This window comes from Bos indicus x Bos taurus, chromosome 18, assembly GCF_003369695.1.
Source record: "Bos indicus x Bos taurus breed Angus x Brahman F1 hybrid chromosome 18, Bos_hybrid_MaternalHap_v2.0, whole genome shotgun sequence".
In the NCBI taxonomy this organism is placed as follows: domain Eukaryota; kingdom Metazoa; phylum Chordata; class Mammalia; order Artiodactyla; family Bovidae; genus Bos; species Bos indicus x Bos taurus.
The window spans coordinates 12994-32903 of NC_040093.1; the positions used below are offsets into that span (position 1 = coordinate 12994).

The following is a 19910-nucleotide window of genomic DNA, read 5'->3' on the forward strand; positions in this document are numbered from 1 at the left end:
AGCAGAGGCTCGTCTCAACCATGGCCCCTCACCACAAGGAAGGCTGCTCTGGTGGGCTGTGCTTGGCAACTGCTGTTCTATAGGGTGTGTCTCTGACATGGATGGGCACTCCTGGGTCCCGCAGCTCATCTGCCAATCAGAAAACACTGCCCTCAAGCCTAGTGTTCTGTGTGCCACTGTACAAAGTTGGCCGTGCATGAGGTACGAAAACCATGAGTCAGACGTGGCAGGGTCTACCCTCCAGAAACAAAACTCATCAGACAAAGCACATCTGCAATCAGGCCCAAGCCTCAAATCACACAGGTCATTTAAAGAGGTCTGTCCTTCAGAGTCTGTGCCATGGCCACTCACCCACCCTCTGTGGGCCCCACCTGGGCTGAGTGCAGGCTTCCTGACGCTTTTGTTGACACCATCAGGGGGCCTCTGGAGGCCCTGCAGCAGCCCGAGCCTGTCGCCTCCTTTCCCGGAGCAGCTCCCGGAGGTGGGCAAGGGCACAGTGGACAGCCCGGGCCACCCACAGGCTGCGCTCCCGGTTGGGATCGTTCTCTGAGAGGACCTGCAGGCCAGCAGCGAAGTGGGACAAGGCCCGGGCCAGGTGCTCTGAGCACAACGCAACCACAAGTGTGTCCTCGGCCTCCGCACCCCCTGTGGCCTCCGACTCCGGTCTTCTAGAGGCCAGGCCCTTCCCACACTGGCAGGGCAGCTGAGGGCCACGGGCGTGCCCACCGTCCGTGCCCAGGGGGGTGGGCGTGGGCTCCCCGTGGGCCTGCAGCAGATGGCTAACATCGGCCTCAGCCACGTCGCCCAGGCCTGTGCGGCTGGCTAGTGTCTCGATGCTGCGGGGGAGCTGGGGCACGGCGCTGGGCTCGGGAGCACCAGCCAGCACGCACTCGGGCCAGAGCTTCCTCCAGGCACTGTTCATGGCAGCAGGCTGCAACTCCGCCCAGGCCTCAGCGATGTTGTCCACAGCAGTCATGACAGTGTAGCTGCGCCAGAACTCCCACACGGAGGGCCGGTCTGCACCGCCCATCTCCTGGGCCAGCTGGCTGAGCGTGCGGCGCAGATACTGGGCCTTGAAAGCAGTGATGACACCCTGGTTCATGGGCTGGATCAGGGTGGACGTGTTCTTGGGTAGGAACTCGACCCGCACATGGGCTGAGAGGCCACCCAAGTGGGCAGGGTGGCAGGGCGCACTGTCCAGCAGCAGCAGGGCACGGTGCGGGAGGCCATGGCTGGCACAGTAGCTTTCCACAGCAGGGCAGAAGCAGCTAGTAAACCACTCCTGGAAGATGACAGGCGTCAACCAGTCGTTGCGGTTGGAGCGCCAGACCACAGGCAGGCTGGCCTTGGAGCAGCCCCTGAGGGCACGCGGGTTCTCTGAGGGGTACACCAGCAGGGGCTTCAGCTTGAAGTCACCAGCCGCATTGCCACCGAGCAGCAGGGTCAGGTGGTCCTTAGAGGCCTTGGGCCCGGGCCCAGCTGTCCCCTCCAGCGCCAGAAGCATGCGCTCAGGGAGCCGCTTCCAGAACAGGCCCGTCTCGTCCACGTTGAAGACCTGCCGCGGTGAGTAGCAGCCCTCCTCCAGGATGGCGCGCAGCACTGCCGGGTAGCGAGCGGCAGCCTGGGCGTCGGCCACAGCGGGCTCCTCCGTCAGCAGCACGTTGTGGCGCACCTTAAACCGGGCAAACCAGCCGTTGCTGGCCCCAAAGGTCTCGGCCCGGCTGCCGCCGCCCTGCTCGTGCTGCAGCTGGGCGAAGAGCCGGCGTGCCTGGTCCTGGATGAGCAGTGTGCTGACCGGCAGGTTCTGCCGCTTCTGCTCCTCGATCCACAGGCTCAGCAGGCGCTCCATGTGGCCCATCAGTGCACCCCGGCAACGCGTGAGCTGCGTGGTGCAGACGGGCGCGGCTGCCTGAGAGCTGGCCCGGATCCTGTCCTTGTTGACACGGATGGAGGCGACCGTGGAGGTGGCCAGCCCCAGGGCCCGGGCAATCTGTGTCAGCTTCTCCCCCTCCTCAAAGCGCCGAAGTACCTCCAGCTTCACATGCAGGGTGATGGATTTCCGGTCCCGCTTGGCACTGTGGCGGAGGCCAACCCCGAGGGGTGCCTTCCCCAAGCCCTGCGGCTGGGGGGGCTTCAGGCTGCCTCCCTGAGCCATGCATCTCAACACACTCTCTTCCCTCTGCCCGTCGGCGGTACCCAGCGTCGTGCCACAGTGGCCCCTGGGCCTCTCCTGCCACTCCATCTCTGCCTGAAGAGGGGAACACACGGGAGTTACTGTGAGTCCGAGAGAGCCGAGACCAGCACCTGGCCCTCCCGTGTTATGACCTAGAGCCCGCAGCCCTGTGGCCCACTGCCTTGAAGGCAGGTCCAGTCCCTTCTCTCCCTAATGCGAACCAAACTGCATACACACTTCTGAGCATTCTTTGCAACCAGAGAAGCATTTCACTTAGTTTTCGTTTATGAGGTCAAAAAGGTCTGCTGGAGGGCAGCAAAGGTGACACAGACATAAAGAACAGACTTTTGGACATAGTGGAGGAAGGAGAGAGTGGGATGATTTAAGAGAATAGCACTAAAGTATATACATTACCATACATAAAATGGATAGCCAGTGGGAGTTTGATGTAGACACAGGGAACCCAAAGCCAGTGCTTGGTGACAACCTAGAGGGATGTGATGGGGAGGGCATTCAAGAAGGAGGGGACATATGTATACCTATGGCCAATTCATGTTGCTGTTCAGCAAAAGCCATCACAATATTTAATTGTCCAGTAATTAAAAAATAAATGAAGAGGCTGAACACATCAAAAAAACAAAAACATCTGTCAGGTGACTTTGCTCTTCCCCCAGCAAAACTCTTGAAACCATAAGGGAATGCGAAGAGAGTCTAGAAATTCTGATCCACCTCCCAAACACTGATGAGCAGAAGCATCTCCATGCTTCTCACTTGGTATGAGAAACTGAATAATGCCTCCTAAACACATCCACATTCTAATCCCAGGAAACAATGAATAAATGACCTTTCAAGGCAAAAGGGACAGGTGTGATTAAGATAATACTCTTAAGAGGCAGAGATTATCCTGGGTCATCCAAGTGGGCCCTACACAAATCAGAGATCCGTGTAAGAGGACGCAAAAAATTTCACTCACTCAGAAGACAATGTGAGAAAAAAAAAGAAAAGGCAATGTGACCACTGAAAACTAGAGCTTCAGAAGGAACCAGCCCTGCCAATACCCTGATGTTAGCCCTGAATCTGAATACTGCAGATTTCAGAGCTCCAACCTCTTAATAAACTTGTGTTGTTTGAAACTAAGTCTGTAGTAATATGGTACAGCCATGACAGGAAACTAACACAGAAGGGAACTTCCTTAAATCATGCCACCACTGTGGAGCACGTCGGGACAGAGAAGGTGGTTCTCCACACAGCAGCCAACTTCTCCACACAAGTCAGGGCGGAATTACCTGGCGGACCAGTGGTTAAGACTCCACGCTTCCACTTCAGGAGGCACAGGTTTGATCCCTGGCTGGAGAACTAGGATCCCCACAAGTTGCGAAGTGCTGCCCTCCCCACCAAAAAACCAATGGCGCCTCTGCTCAGGGTCCTCCCAGGCCTCCCACCCCGAGTCAAAGCCACAATCATCACCAGCTGTGTCAAGGGCCTCTAAGCCTCCTTCTCTCCTTTGCTTACTCATGACCACATCCTTAGGGCAGGCTAAGGGCACCCCCAGCCCAGGGCCTTGGCTACTGTGGCTCTGGTGCACAGCAGGGCGCCCTTCCCTCTAATAGGCAGGGCTTATTCTCTCTTCTGCAGGCCTTTGCTCAAATGTAACCTGATCAGAGAAGCCCTCCCCACCTTTATCATGCATCCATCACACACTGCCTCAGGGCAGGAGCTGTGCCTACAGAGTACTCCAGCTGAGTCCCCAGCGGGAGAGCCTGGCACTCTGGTGGCATTCTATGGTCATGTGCTAACTTATCAAATGAAGCACCCTGAAGGGATGCTTTGTCCCTTTTGCATTTCTCAGTTTGTCCCTTTTGCATTTCAAACCATGTGAAAGTAGCACCTGGTCAAAACAGTATAAGTTTTTTGAAGGAAAACTTGTGAAAAACAAGGACAGGTACCTGACAGGTCTTTGTGTTTTGGGGAGTGCCTATGGCACCCACGAAGAGTACTTCCAGGGACCCAAAGGTTGCACCTGGGGTACAGAAGCGTAGGCACGGGGAAGGCTTCCAGGAAAAAGGCACCGAATTCCGAACAAGTCACGCGCCCATCCCTCTCTCTCCATATCGATGCCTTCGCCTCCTCACCCACAATTTTACACTCCTCCGTATATGCACACATTCTCTCCCTCGCCCTCTACAAAGTCCCCAAGCCCGCCGTGGAGGGAGGCGCGAGACTACATTTCCCAGAAGGCGGCGGGGCCGCCTAAGACTCCCATTGGCCCCTTTCCCGCGCGTCCGTTCCCTTCTCCCCACGAGAGCTGAGTGTATGGGCGCCTCGGCCCCTTGCCACGGAGCCCCGGCTTCCGCGCGGCCGACGGCCCTCACCTCCGGACCGCGACATGGGCCGGCTGCCTCAAATGGGCCGGCGGGGCTGCAGAGCCTCCTCATCTCCTGCCTAATTCGCCGCTTTCCAGAGGCGGACGAGCCCAACCTTCATCTTTAGCGGCGGAGGCGGAGGTTGCCGGGCGACGACCAGGATTGGAGGGGGCCGCGTTGGTCCCGCCTACTGCTGTGTCCGGTCGCCCAGGGCCTGCTGGGAAATGTAGTTCTATGAGGAGCCCGACCAGACCTAAGTCCGAGCGGGGGAGCTCAAAGCCGTGTCTATCCAAGGGTGACTTTCTTGCCTATTAATTTCCTTCTCCTGTCTTTTCTGCCGTCTGCTTTCCATCACTTTCTTTTTTCCTTCCTCTTTCATGAAATTTTTAATAATCTACTTTTCTTATATGTATGCTAGTAACCTGTGAAATGCCAGGCTGGATAAATCACAAGTTGGAGTCAAGATTGCCTGGAGAAATATTAATAACTTCAGATATGCCAATGATACTACTGTAATGACAGAAAGCAAAGAGGAACTAAAGAGCCTCTTGATGAAAGTGAAAGAGGAGAGTGAAAAGCCTGTTTAAAATTTGACAAAGATCCGTATAGTCAAAGCTATGTTTTTTCCAGTATTCATGTATGGATGTGAACGTAGGACTATAAAGAAGGCTGAGCAACGAAGAATCGATACTTTCGAATTCTGGTGTGGGAGAGAAGACTTGAAACGGAGCAGGATATGGTCCTTGCCCCATCACCACCACCACCACCAAGTCCTGTGCCTGCCTTTTTTTCTGTGGAAAACTTTAGTCAAAGAATAAGTTTAATCAGAGATGAGAGAAATGCTGAAACAAAACAAAGGAGACTAAATAATAATAATGTAGTTATTAAGCATAGTCATGGAGAAGGCAATGGCGACCCACTCCAGTACTCTTGCCTGGAAAATCCCATGGACGGGGGAGCCTGGTGGGCTGTGGTCCATGGGGTCACTAAAAGTCGGACACGACTGAGTGACTTCACTTTCACTTTTCACTTTCATGCATTGGAGAAGGAAATGGCAACCCACTCCAGTGTTCTTGCCTGGAGAATCCCAGGGACGGGGGAGCCTGGTGGGCTGCCGTCTATGGGGTCGCACAGAGTCGAACACGACTGAAGCGACTTAGCAGCAGCAGCAGCAAGCATAGGCAAGGACCTTTAGTTTTTTCTCAAGGGCTATAGATAATATTCTGAGCCATATCCTGTGAGATGTCTTATAGATATCAAAACACCAGGTGGGAGAACTACATGATGACCAGACTACACCAATGATATGAGCTGCCACAGTTCCAAGAACTGGCTGCAAAGAAATGGGAACAAATGCACCCTAGAACTGAAGATTAACTATACCTAAAATAACCAAGATCATGTTGGTCAGACCACTGATGACCAATTTGAAGATGACTGTTAGAGGTGACCGGAGAAGGCAATGGCACCCCACTCCAGTACTCTTGCCTGGAAAATCCCATGGACGGAGGAACCTGGTGGGCTGCAGTTCATGGGGTCGCTAAGAGTCGGACACGACTGAGCGACTTCACTTTCACTTTTCACTTTCATGCATTGGAGAAGGAAATGGCAATCCACTCCAGTGTTCTTGCCTGGAGAATCCCAGGGACGGGGGAGCCTGGTGGGCTGCTGTCCATGAGGTCGCACAGAGTCGGACACGACTGAAGCGACTTAGCAGCAGCAGCAGTTAGAAATGACTGTGCCATTTCTGCATGTAGCCACCCCCCTCCTCTGTCTATAAAAGCTCTTGCCCCCTGCTTGTTGGGGGTGAGGGTGAGGGTGGGAGTCCGCCTTTGGACAGATGTCTGACACCCTCCACCCCCAGTTGCCAGCATCTGATATGAAGCAAACGTTCCTTTCAACCAAGCTGGCCTGTTTATTGGCTTTTGAGCGGTAAGGAGATGGACCCACCACACATTCTTCAGTAACAGATTTTTGAGAGTCCCTAGGACTGCAAGGAGATCAAACCAGTCAATTCTAAAGGAAATGGACCCTGAATATTAACTGGAAGGATTCATGCTGAAGCTGAAGCTCCAATACTTTGACCACCGGATGCAAAAACCCGACTCACTGGAAAAGACCCTGAGGCTGGGTAAGATTGAGAGCAGGAGAAAGGGGCGATAGAGGATGAGATGGTTGGCTGGCATCACTGACTCAGTGGATATGAGTTTGCACAAACTACAGAAGACCACTTTGGGTTCCCCACCAACATCAACTTCCAAAGTTGATACATATTTTCAGCGCTTTGAAGTTCCAAATCTACTTCCTCATGGGACTCAACATCTTGTTTAATTTCTTCCCATTCTCCATATGGGTTTGATTTTTAATTGTATTTATTTGGGCTGTGCTGGGTCTTCATTGCTGCACAGGCTTTTCTCTAGTTGCAGAGAACAGAGCCTACTTTCTAGTTGCAGTGCGTGGGCTTCTCGTTGAGGTGACTTCTGTTGTGGAGCATGGACTCCAGGGCTGTGGGCTTCAGTAGGTTTCCCGGGCTCTAGAGCACAGCCTCTATAGTTGCGGTGCATGGGCTTACCTGCTCTGTAGCATACGAGATCTTCCCAGACCAGGAATCGAACCCAGTCTTCTGCACTGGCAGGCAGATTATTTACCACTGATCCACTATATATATTTTTTTCTTTTTCTTAATGAGTTTTGGATTTTCCTTCATTTGGACCTGATGAACTCTTCCTTTAGGTATTTGTTTTCTTTCTGTTTCTGGTTCAGTACCTTTATCACTATTTTTAGTTTCTTCTTTAAACTTTATTTTTAGCTTCTTCCTTAAACTATTTTTAGCTTTTACATTGCTGTAGAGACCTTTCCTTCCCCTCTCCCTTTTTTGCTTCCTGTTCCACCATCAGTAACTATGTGACTCTGATAGTTTGGACTCTTCCAGGGTACCAAGAAACTTTTAATTGACTTTACTAGATAAGAGATCACCAGACTGTGGAATGAAATCTTCAGGATTTTCCCATCTGGATTCCCCTGAAGGTTATAATAATATGTATAACCATCTTCACTTAATCCTTCTACCCAGTCTTCACTGCTGCTTTTTTAAGTTTCCTTGAAATCCTTCAGGTTTTTCCCACTGAGGTCCTCCTGTGATAAGATCATGATAGAAATGGTAACCCTCAGAGATAACTCATTCTGCCCATCTGCCCTTTGAAGGGTCTTTGTCTTCCTGCTGATTTTGATGCAGAGATGAATGGAACAGCACTGGTCACTAACGATATGCTTGGCTCTGAAATTTCTGACTCTGAGCCAAACCTTTTCAAATCCTGTTAGTATCCCTGCAGGGCAGCTACCTCCACTGCAGCAAACTCCTCTGATCCTTTTTCTTCTTCCTTTCCCTTCTCCAACTCCTCTGATCCTTTTTCTTCTTCCTTTCCCTTCTCCAGGCTTTCCTGTTTAATCTCACATATCCTCCTTGACACATTTTCTTTATGATTCTTTCCTCTTTCAAGAAAGTAAACACTAGGCCTATTGTACACTATCAAGCACCTGCAGTACTCACAGAATTTCTTTGGTTGTGACTCCCAGTAGTCTTCCATGGACTGGACCAGCCGCTCTGAGGGTCATCCCCAGGCCTGGGTGAGGCTCACATTCCCTATGCGGGATGAGTTGGGGCCCAGCTCACCGAGAGGCCCACTGGAGCCTCTGAGCCGGGACCCGGTCTCTTTCTTTCCATCATCCTTCGTACCGCCTTCCTTCCCTGGTTCTCTCTCACTGTTTTCTCTTTCTTCCTATCTGTTCCACATTCGGGGAGAAATGGTTGCCTTCAGACTGTCAAAATTTTAATTTTTGAAACCGCTAAAAACAAACTCAGTGAGCACGTGTCAAAGAGGTATTTACCGCCGGTAGGAACTAGCAGGATGACACAGGTGGTTCTGGGAAGGTGAGAGAGAAGAAACAACAGAGAAGGTGAAAGAACAATCAAACACTGAAATAATAGCGCAAAGTCGGATTGTCGGTGTCCCACACAGGAGTGGGCAGGCATCTTAGTGTCCTACAGGGTGGTTAAAAAAAAAAAAAAAAAACTTGGGGTACCCTTCTCTCCTGGTCAGAAAGCATTTAAAACCTATCAACCTTTTACAAGTTAGCATCTAACGTCACAGTATCTGAACTCTGATCAAAAGAGTTGCTTCGCTTAGGGAATCAGACAACCTGAAGCAGTCTTACTAGAGACGGTGCTAGGACTTCGAGCCATCTTTTTTCTCTTATCGGCAAGTTTTGGGTAAGTTTCCTTAACAAGTGTCCCTCCTGCTCCGTCTGTCTCTCTTCTTGCTGTCATCCTTCTCTGAGCCCTTGAAAACTCTCGACCCATTTCACTCTATCTCCAATTTCTGTCCACATCTTTCCTCTTCCTTCTGTACTCCTGATCCTCGTCTGTCCCTTGAATCTCGCGATCTGCACGTCTCGCTGTAAATCGATTCTCCCTTTATCTCTCCTTTCCCTCACCATCCCGGCCCTGATTTCTCTACCTCTTGTTAACTGTTCTGACACACGTCTGACCAGCCCTGACTCTCTGATCTAGGTCTCTGAGAATAGGAAGCCCTCTCCGCTGTCTGTCCTGCCTGTGTCTCTGTCACTATGTGTTCACTTACTTTCACTCTCTCCTCGCTATCTCGCTCGCTCGACATCTCTACCCTCACCCCACCTCTCCCATCCTCTCAGACACCAGCCGGTACACGGGATTGCCCTAGAAACCACCTGCTCAGCCCACCGGTTACCGTGGAGACGCCTGGGGCCCGCCTACTGCCGATGACAACAAAAGAGCGTCAAGGGGCCGCGCACGCGCGCGGAAGGCCAACCGACCACACCGCTCGGGCCCGAGGCCCCTGCTCTCTGTAGGGGGGATGGGGGGAGGGGGGGAGGGGGGAGGGGGAAGCAAAAATGGCAGGCTCGTTTGCGGTCCCCAGGGCGGAGGAAGGGGTGACCCAGTCTCGGCAGGGAGTCTCCATGGAGACGGGGGCTGAGGGCGTCCTAGCGAGGGCCGTGATTGGTGCAGAGCCCTAACTCCCGGAAGCCCCGTAGAGAATTCGGTAAGCTTGCTGGGGAGCATGCGCTGCCCGGAAGGCGGTGCTGGGCGCATTTCCCCGAGAAGCTTGCTCGCGTCGACGGGTGCCGGGACGCCTGGAAGTGAGGCTGGGAGAGCGGGGAGACAGGGCCCCGAGAGTGGCCCAACCGTCCGGAAAAACACTGCCCGGCACCACAGCGGGAGGAGGGTAGAAACTGAGGCGAGGGTGAAAACAGGAGGGGGGCGGGGGCGCGAGGCGGCGCTCGCGCTGCTGCGCGGAGCACTCTGGGAGCTATAGTCTGGCCCGGAGGGGAGGTCGGCGAGTGCGCAAGCTCGGGAGCCCGGTGCGGCCAGCTGAGCGCCAAGGTGAAGGTGGGGGCCCCTGGGCCGGGAAGGTTTGGATAGGGACCCGGACGGCAGCCCTGCGGGGCGCGGGGCACGGGGCAGGGGCCTGGCGCTCCCTGCGGACGGGCCCGGGGTTGTCGCGCGCCGAGCAGCAATCACCGCGGGTTGCCACGGCGATAGAGCCTGGAGTCCCCGCCCCGTTTCCATGGCGGCACCGGGATCTGCCCCGGCTCCTTGAGGCAAGCGCCGCCCGCCCGGGCTGCTATTCGATGTAGTTCGGGAAGCTCGGCAGAGTCGCGGAGGCCCAGCCTTCCCCTGGGGTTTCAGGCCGACTTGGAGCCTTGAGGAGCCAAGGTCAGACTCACGGGATCAGGCGGCCTCGAAATCGAACGTAATAAACGCCGGTTTCTTCCCAAAGCTCGCACCGTACCTCCAGCTGCAGGAGCAACGCGAGTGGAGCGGGGTCGCCCCCATTTGCATACGGGGGAGCGGAGATTCACAGTGGCACAGCGACATGGCAGGATTACGTGGCAAATAGGCTGGGTCGGGATCTCCGGCTCTCCTCGTAGGCTCCGAGGCCAGCGGTCTCGGGCCCCTGACACCCCTCTCTGAAACGCCATCACCCGCTAGCCCCACCTGAGTCAGGAGGTCGAGGAGATAATGGGGCTCATAAAAGGGGGCTGGATAGGGGGAGGATGGCGTCAGAGTGCTGTGCCCTACAGTGGGCCTCGCACAGGTGTGGGCTGGGGCCGCTGGACGGGGGCTGCCCTGTGAAACCACGCTGGGGGCAACAGTCGGAGAAACGGTTTACGCAGGAGAGTGGATGGCAGTGATGGGCCGGCGCTGGCTGGGGCGAGGTGGCGGTGGTGCGGACGCCCGGCGGCGGGGGTCGTAGGTGTAGGTTCCTCTCTTGCCGGCAGAGGGCTGAGGGCAGGGCTCAGGCGATGCGTGTAGACGGGTGGGATTTAGCGGGCAGAGGAGGTGCCTTCTGGGCCTGAGAACCAGCCCCGGAACAGGGGGTTACCAGAGACTGCACACGCCCAGCTAGAGGGGTTCAGCGAGGGCTGGCCGGCCCCACGCGCCAGCCTCTGGCCTGAGCGGCACGCCACTGTCCCCATCGCAGGGGCCTCCGTGCGCTCCTCCCTGGGGGTGGACACTGACCTCAAGAGCCCCAAGCCTGGTCTTTCCGATGAGGCCGGCGGCTTTGGGCTCCCCGGGCCGCGCATCCCTAGAAGATGAGGGGCCCGTCACGGTGAAGCTGGAGGACTCTGAGGAGGACGAACCCGCTGCCTGGGATCTGGGCCCAGAGGCGGCAAGGCAACGCTTCCGGCGCTTCCGCTATGAGGAGGCCGCGGGGCCTGGCCAGGCGCTGGCCCAGCTCCGGGAGCTCTGCCGCCAGTGGCTGCGGCCCGAGGCGCACTCCAAGGAGCAGATGCTGGAGCTGCTGGTGCTGGAGCAGTTCCTGGGCGTGCTGCCCCCCGAGATCCAGGCCCGCGTGCGGGGACAACAGCCAGGCAGCCCTGAGGAGGCCGCGGCCCTGGTGGAGGGCTTCCGCCGGGAGCCAGGAGGGCCCCGCAGATGGGTGAGTCAGCCAGAGGCCTGGGGTCTCTGCCTCATCCTGGGGGCGCCCTGCTCAGCAGGACGCTAGTCCCCCACGGTCTGGAAGGGGTCACCTATAGCAGAGCCTGTGCCAGGGCAGCCGCGGTTCCGACTCTAGCCCTCCATCAGCTGGAGTCAGGATTTATGGGGGGGGGGGGGGTGGGGGGGGGTGGGCGGTGTCGGCAGAGGAGAGCAACTGTAGGGCGTCCCTGCCCTCCTTGTCAGTCCCTGGGGACCGTGGGTCCTCAGAGGCCGAGTCAGGACCCCTGGGATCCCGAGAGGGTGGAGGCCAGGGAGCTCCCTTCCTGAGCTCCTGATGGGGGGCACCTACCCAGGTCACAGTCCAGGTGCAAGGTCAGGAGGTGCTCTCGGAGAGGACGGAGCCCCCCGACTTCCAGGCCCTCCCTCAGCCCATACCTGAGACTCCAGAACCTGGGCTGGAGATGCTCCCTGGGGCTACGGAGCAGTCAACACTGGGCCTGCGGGTGAAAGAAGAGTCCGAGGTTACCGAGGAGCCAGGTAAGGGCAGGCGGTGTGCCTCTGTTTCAGCGGCCCCCACATCCCGCCCAGCCAGTGGTGGCCATTCTCCCCTGTGGGCCAAGCCTGCCACAGCTGTGGTTCCTTCCATGTCCTCAGTCAGCATGGTGCTGGCTCCTGGGGTTTCCATGTGTAGGAGACAGGAGTCCTCTCCCCGAGGACATCTGCAACAGTGGGAGCATTAGCCAACTGCTGCAGACCAGACAGCAGACTGTTGCGTGGGGGGGGCCCCTAAGTGCTGGGGGGTGCCCTTCTCTCCTCCACCTCCCAGGCAGGTGCCAGACGCCCCCACACCGCGTTCCTGTGTGACCCCGAGAGCCCCCTGCCACGCCAGCTCCAGGTCCCACCCCACCGGATCCCAGCACCAGGCACAGCACTGAGGAGGGCGGCGGGGTGGAGTGCCCTGGAGCTTCCTGATCCCACCCTCCTTCTCCAGAGCCACTGCATCCTCGGCCTCTAAGCAGCCTGCAGGGGACCCCTTTCACTCTGCTCCCCGACCAGGCCCGGGTGAGTCCCTGCTCTGGGAGCCTCAGAAGGTGGGGCTGGGTGGGTCCCTCCTGGCTGGGCCTGGTCACACAGACCAGCAGTGACCGCTGTGGTTTCAGGACTGTGTCGTGGTGCTGGACCAGGCCTCCCCCCATAGTGAGCCTGGGCCTGAGGTTTCCTCCTGGAGGCAGCACCGTGGGGCCCTGTGGCAGGAGGAAGCTGGGGGCATCTTCTCCCCAGGTGAGTAACACAGGGCCCCCTTTCCTCCAGCGCCACCTACGCGCCCGCATTGCCTGGGCGGCCCCTGCAGTGTTCAGCCTGCTTCAACATCTGCCCTTCAAAGCCAAGCCCTCCATTAACCTCCCAGCCCCGTAAACCCTCCTGAGAGCAGGACTCACGTTCCTCACCTCCTCTCCCAGCCATCCTCCATGGCCCCCAGCTTCCAGGCCTTAGTCCCACAAACTGGACAGCAGGTCAGCAGGGTGGACAGACAGGAGGGACCTTCACACCTTCACACAGGTGGGGACTGGGCGGGACAGTGCAGTGTCCCACCCAACCGCCCAGGTTCTCAAGCCAGACGCCTTGTGCGGTCCACCTCGGTCACATGCCTGCAATGGCCCACCATCGTCCAGGCCCCATCTCATCTTCATCACCATTCCCTGGGCCCCTCCACTTCTGGGTTTACTCCCATGTTCTGGGGGACATTCCTGTGAACTCTGGAGCGGGAGGAAAAGTTCTGAGAGGTGTTACATATCTACAACACATTCGTCTAACACTCCCCGTTACACTGAATTTTGGCTGAGTGAAGAGTTCTTTTTATTGACTCAGTCTCCAAACATTTTTTTCTTAACTGCTGTAAAACTGGGTCAAAACATTTTTTATCATCACTGTTGGTGAGCCTCTTTAACTTTAAATTCAATTTCTCAATTGTGGGAAGCTGGCCTGAATTGTTTCTTTGAGTTCCTTCCCCTGCATTGTTCTATTCTCTTTCTAGAATGCCCGTTACTCGGTTACTGGACTCTAGGGCAAATGCTCCAGTGTTCTGTTCTCTGCAACTTCCCATCCCTTTCTTTCTGCTCTATCTTCCAGAAAATTTCTTCATATATCCTCCAGATTCTCCTTTTGAGATTTTCACATCTGCTAGTACAGTTTCAGTTCCCACCAGTGTCTTCTTTCCCTGAATACTTATTTAAGCCACTTTCTGTTCTTACAGTTGTAACATCTTTCCTTATTTCTCTGAGGATAATAATTTGTTGTTGTTCAATCGCTAAGTTGTGTCTGACTCTTCTCAACCCCATGGACTGCAGCACCCCAGGCTTTCCTGTCCTTCACTATCTCCAGGAGTTTTCACAAATTCATGTCCATTCAGTCAGTGATGCCATCCAACCATCTCATCCTCTGTCCTCCCCTTCTCCTCCCACCTTCAGTCTTTCCCAGCATGGGGGTCTTTTCCAGTGAGTCAGTTCTTCACATCAGGTGGCCAAAGTATTGGAACTTCAGTTTCAGCATCAGTCCTTCCAATGAATATTCAGGACCGATTTCCTTTAGGATGGACTGGTTTGATCTCCTTGCAGTCCCAGGGACTCGCCAAGAGTCTTCTCCAACACCACAGTTCAAAAGCATCAATTGTTCAGTGCTCAGCCTTCTTTACATTCCAACTCTCACATCCATACATGACTACTGGAAAAACCATAGCTTTGACTATATGGACCTTTGTCAGCAAAGTGGTATCTCTGCTTTTTAATACGCTGCCTAGGTTGGTCATAACTTTCCTTCCAAGGAGCAAGTGTCTGTTAATTTCACAGCTGCAGTCACCATCCACGGTGATTTTGGAGCCCAACAAATGATGACTTGTCTTCAAGCTTTCTCCCAGTGTGCTCTCTGATGTCTCTGGCAGGTGAGAGAGGGCGGCTGGGAGAGATGAAGAGTTTGCTCCCCACAGAGACCCACTTCTTGGGAGATGTGAGTGGGTGGGTGGAGCAACCATGGATGCCACTGAAGAAGTCATAGGGCACCCTGGCTGGGCTGTGTGGAAGCAGGCGCCCTTGCTGTGAGGGTCTTCAGTTCTTCGCTCTGAGTGTCCTAAGAAGGCATGTCTAGCCTCTTGCCTGCATCCTGGCTGGGAGACAGGTTGGCATCTCAGTCCCCTGGGTGGCTTCATTTACCCCTCGACTTCCTCAGTGTTGGTACACACCCTCAACCCAGCCTTTTGCCAGGATGGGAGAAGAGATCCAGAAATCAGAGCCACTGCAGTGCCCACCCGCATCCTCCATTTCCTCAGAATTGTGTGCAGAGAGGGCCCAGTGCTGTTCCCTGAGGTAGCCCAGCTTCAGCTTGAGTCAGCTTCCCCCACCCGCCTGGTGTCCCTGCACCTTTACCTGCATGGCCAGAGGGACCTGGTCCTTCCGAACCCTGAACTTTTCCAGCCTTTGAGATCAAACAGGTTGATTTCTTTCCATTTTCCCCACTGCTGCACAGTTACTATTTGCTCGGTCTGCCATCCAGAGTAGAAATATCAGGGGTTGCTTTATTTCCTTTCCTCTTCATCTTTGTGGATTTTATACCTTGAAGAAAACCAAACAAAACCTTTATGGTGGTTTTTACTGCTGTTTCACAATGAAACCAATTTAAACAGATACTATTATTACCCAGAAGTCCCCATTTGCTGTTTTTATCAATAAAGGGCCCAAACTCATTCTTTCTTCATGGATGCTGACCCATCCTTTGAAAACCTGGACATACCTGATGTTATTTCTGGACTTGTTAGCTAGCTTGGTTTCCTGAGGTGCAAGTGCTCTCGCTGGTTGCACTGCGAAGAGCCTGCCCTTCACGGCTCGGGGACCTCCTCGTCTGTCCCTACACTAAGCATCATCCTGGGTGACAGGCTGCCACAGAGTCCATCATGACTCTAAACTGGAAGACTCACCTGGGCCCCCAGCCATTCAGTGGAGATCCCTCTGCAGGCTCACACACCAAAGGTCTGTGGGTGGACTGGGCTCACCCAGGCCAAGTCCTCAACGCCCTGCTTCACGGCAGAACCTGGCCTCGGCCACCTGGTCTTTACAGCCTTAGCACTTGCAAGCACAGTGCACAAGCTCTGGACAGTCCTTTCTTACTTTGGAGCTGCCCCAGGTATTTTTAAGGTTCTTCTCTTATGCTCTGTCAGTGCTGCATACTGAAGCTGAGAGGAGGTCTGGCAGCCACCCCTTCCGCTGTCCCAGCTTTCAGCTAGTGCCCTGCCTCTCTCAGCACAGCGCAGTCTCTGCTCTCTCCAGCCACACTGGCACCTCTGCCTACGGCTCCTCGGCAGGTCTTTTCTCTGCAGCCCTGGTCGCCCACAGACAACCACAGCCCCCGCTTCAAATACCGGTTCCCTCAGCCACCGTGGGCTCCACACCACAGGGTGTCCTGGCTGCTCCCTTTGCCCTCCACGGAACGTCTGTGCAGCCAGTGTTTTCATCAGGAGAACATTCTGAATAGGTAGCATTCATGTTAGAAAATTCAGAAGGCCCGAGGGCCTATACAGCAGAGCACCCCTCCCCTGCCTGAGTCACACGGTCCTGCACCCCAACAGCCAGCAGCACTGGTCTTTTGTGTGGACTTACAGAAAGATTCTGTGTGCAGGAAAGCAAATACAAATGTGGATGCATACTCATTTGCCGTCTTTAAAACACACGTCGAAGCTTAATTGTCACCCTGTTCCCCGCCTGACATTTTTCATGCATCTTCCCACTTGAACACACAGCAGCAAGCGCCCTCCTCTTTGGACAGCTCCCCACGACACACCTGTTTACCCATCCAGGCTCCCACTAACACTCTTGAGTTACTTTTTAGTGAGAACTGAGAACCCTCCTATAACAGTCATTTCACACAGGGAGGAACACAACTGGTGGAGAAGTACTTAGAAGTGGAATGGTTGGATTAGCCTACGGGAAATTTATCGTTTGATGTACTTGGCGACGCCAGCTTCTATCTGTGCTCACCAGCAATGCACACAGACACTTGGGTTCTGGAGTAAGATGTGGAACGGCAGATGAGTATGGCCCTAATGTGCAGTTTTCTTATGGGGGGAACTAAGCATGTTTTAGAGAATTTAAGCAACAGTGACGTTTCCTTTCCTTTTCTAGTCTTCTGCCCACAATCTTTCCTGTTCACTGATTGCTGCTCTTATTTTGGTTAATTAGACCCTTGACTCTCGAGGGTTTCTCAGTTTGTCATTCATCTTTTGACTCTTGAGGGTTTTTGCTGAGCACAAATGATTTCCTTTGATGCAGTATAATTTATCTGCGTTTTCCATGGCAACTTAAAGATTTTCTGTCATCTCTGAAGCCCCTGCTCCTCTCTCTCTCTGTCCCTGATGTAACTCCCTCCTCCTCTGTGCCGGGCTCATATCTCCTCCCTCCTCCACCATCTAAGGATGGAGTGCTCACAGCCTGGCTGGAACCTGCTCCTTTGAGCCAGACGCCCAGCCCTGTCCAATCGCAGGCAGGCCCAGGGCCCCGTGTGCCCTGTAAATGCCACGGCACTACATCCACATTTCCCTACAGATGGGGCCAGACTCTCCAGTGGCTGCACAAGGTCTCAGCGGTGCCTCAGGAGCCGCGCGGTCATCACAGGCCTGGCACAGCAGACAAAAGTCCTGGTGCCTGCATTTCCCGCCTGTTCGCTCCACTTCCAGCCTCCCTCAAACCCACCCACTTCTCTGCATCTGTGGGAACCAACATCACCCACCTGCCCAGTGCAAGGGCCACTTTTGCACTACAGCCCTTCCAGAAAGGCGGTTTTGCAAACTTAAGCCACACATGAAAAGCCCATCGCCCGTTTTTAGTCTTCCACCTGTCTGTCCCATCCTTACCGCCTTCGGAAGCTTGCTCAGAAAGAACCCCTGCCCCTGCCCAGATGACTTCTGTCTGCCTCCTTGGGCAGTTTTAGGTCGCTCCATTTCACACCCTTTCCCCAGGGCTGGAGAGTCTCTGGGTACCAGCGGGTTCTCTGTTATGAATGAGTGGATCCCCTTGTGCCATGCAGGGTTTACACTCCAGATGGACAACGTCTCTGTGGACCCTGACATCATGAGTCCCCACGTCCACCTGCCCTGGGACCTCGGCGAGGCCAGCCTCACAGGCCGACTCGAGTCAGCCTCCCGTGAAGGTGGCTTTTCACAAGCGCTAGTGCCCTCCAGCGACCTGGGAGGTGAGCCGGACCCCACGGAGGATACCTGCCAGGGCCTGAGCCACGGGCTGGGCGCGGCGAGCTGGCGTGCCCCCAGGGGTCGCAGCCGGGCTCGGGGGCGCCCCGGCACAGGGGCCGGAGCTGAGCGAGGGGGGCCGCTGTGACGTGTGCGGGAAGGTGTTCAGCCAGCGCAGCAACCTGCTGCGGCACCAGAAGATCCATACCGGGGAGCGGCCCTTCGTGTGCGGCGAGTGCGGCCGCAGCTTCAGCCGCAGCTCACACCTGCTGCGCCACCAGCTCACGCACACAGAGGAGCGACCCTTCGTGTGCGCCGACTGCGGCCAGGGCTTCGTCCGCAGCGGGCGCCTGGAGGAGCACCGGCGCGTGCACACAGGCGAGCAGCCCTTCCGCTGCGCCGAGTGCGGCCAGAGCTTCCGCCAGCGCTCCAACCTGCTACAGCACCAGCGCATCCACGGCGACCCGCCGGGCCCCAGCGCCACTCCCCCCGCCCCTCCCGGCGCGCCCGAGCCCCCCGGCCCCTTCCCGTGCAGCGAGTGCCGCCAGAGCTTCGCGCGGCGCGCCGTGCTGTTGGAGCACCAGGCGGTGCACACGGGCGACAAGTGCTTCGGCTGCGCCGAGTGCGGGGAGCGCTTCGGCCGCCGAACGGTGCTGCTGCAGCACCGGCGCGTGCACAGCGGCGAGCGGCCCTTCCGGTGCGCCGAGTGCGGCCAGAGCTTCCGCCAGCGTTCCAACCTCACGCAGCACCGGCGTATCCACACGGGCGAGCGGCCCTTCACCTGCGCCGAGTGCGGCAAGGCCTTCCGCCAGCGGCCCACGCTCACGCAGCACCTGCGCGTGCACACGGGCGAGAAGCCCTTCGCCTGCCCCGAGTGCGGCCAGCGCTTCAGCCAGCGCCTGAAGCTCACGCGCCACCAGCGGACGCACACGGGCGAGAAGCCCTACCGCTGCCGCGAGTGCGGCCTGGGCTTCACGCAGGTCTCCCGGCTCACCGAGCACCAGCGCATCCACACGGGCGAGCGGCCCTTCGCCTGCCCCGAGTGTGGCCAGCGCTTCCGGCAGCACGCCAACCTCACGCAGCACCGGCGCATCCACACGGGCGAGCGGCCGTACGCCTGCCCTGAGTGCGGCAAGGCCTTCCGCCAGCGGCCCACGCTCACACAGCACCTGCGCACCCACCGGCGCGAGAAGCCCTTCGCCTGCCAGGACTGCGGCCGCCGCTTCCACCAGAGCACCAAGCTCATTCAGCACCAGCGCGTGCACAGTGCAGAGAAGCCAGAGCAGGCGGCCCCACCATTATCCACAGTTGGGGGCGGGGTGTGTGTGGAACACCTACCTCATGGGGTTGCATGAGATCGCGTGGGTACAAGCCAGCTCTCTTAGGGGCCGGCTCCCAGTAGGTGCTCAATAAACAATGCACATTATCTCCGTCTGGGTCTGCACCCACTCAGTGTCTGCCTACCTGCCTGGACCCCTCTCAGCCCTCACTACAGGTCTACCACCTTCTCTGTAACCACGTGGCTCCTGCAAGACCCAGGGCTCCCGGCAGATGTGGCCCCTAGCAGGGCCTGCCCATGTCTGCAGGACGTCCCCTCACAGCGTGGCTCCTGTACTATTTGCTTTCGACCCACCACTCTGCCCGCCAAGTCAACGACCAGGAGAGGACCCCGGAGGGCACAGCCCTGCCAACCAGCCAAGATAATTGGGTGCTAAAGCATCAAATGGGTGCCCATTCGGCCACCGCCAGCCTGAGTTTATGTGTTTATAAAACCGAGGAGGCCATATCTTAGCTGTAAAAGCTGTAAGGTTTTAAGTGGGAATCTAGTCTTAGGAGACTTTCCTCTGTTCCCGCAGACTCCAGCTGGTCTGAGAACCAAAGCTGACAGCAAGGCCAGGCCAGTTCCCCAGCCCTCCAGGTGCTGTCGTAGGCTGTTCTCTTCCCTCCCTGGCCCCAGGCACAACCCCTAAGTACCCCCCAACTGGAAGGTCTCTATCATGTGTGTTTGGTAACTAGTCACAGGACACACCACCTGCTGACATACAGGTGGACAGACATTGGCAGCTCCAAGTCAGAGTTCTGCAGACTTTAGGGCAGGACCTCTGGACCCCTCCCTCCTTTTCCTGTGCCACTGCTGCTTTTGCCCTGTCCTCCCCTTCCATCCTA

General features: G+C 56.2%; 2 protein-coding genes and 1 pseudogene across 3 annotated transcripts; 1 reads left to right on the forward strand and 2 right to left on the reverse strand.

The window, feature by feature from the left end:
• Window positions 1-270: 270 nt before the first annotated feature.
• LOC113875881 (tigger transposable element-derived protein 1-like) lies at window positions 271-8462 on the reverse strand. 2 transcript variants are annotated; one of them, XM_027514565.1, is made up of 2 exons: window positions 8087-8462; window positions 271-2248 (listed from the first exon to the last, which is right to left on the reverse strand). In XM_027514565.1, the coding sequence occupies exon 2, from the start codon at window positions 2240-2242 to the stop codon at window positions 413-415; it is 1830 nt and encodes a 609-aa protein (XP_027370366.1). In that variant the 5' UTR covers window positions 2243-2248; window positions 8087-8462; the 3' UTR covers window positions 271-412. The 2 variants fall into 2 exon arrangements, with proteins under 2 accessions (XP_027370366.1, XP_027370365.1); XM_027514564.1 differs by lacking the exon at window positions 8087-8462 and adding an exon at window positions 4546-5032.
• On the reverse strand, window positions 7151-8135 carry LOC113875893 (annotated as a pseudogene).
• Window positions 8463-9134: 672 nt separating the features above from the next.
• On the forward strand, window positions 9135-19176 carry MZF1 (myeloid zinc finger 1). Its single transcript, XM_027514542.1, is given in 6 exon segments — window positions 9135-11516; window positions 11869-12052; window positions 12507-12577; window positions 12676-12796; window positions 17585-17877; window positions 17879-19176. Coding segments are annotated over 6 exon segments (2283 nt in total). The 5' UTR covers window positions 9135-11123; the 3' UTR covers window positions 19100-19176.
• Window positions 19177-19910: the final 734 nt, after the last annotated feature.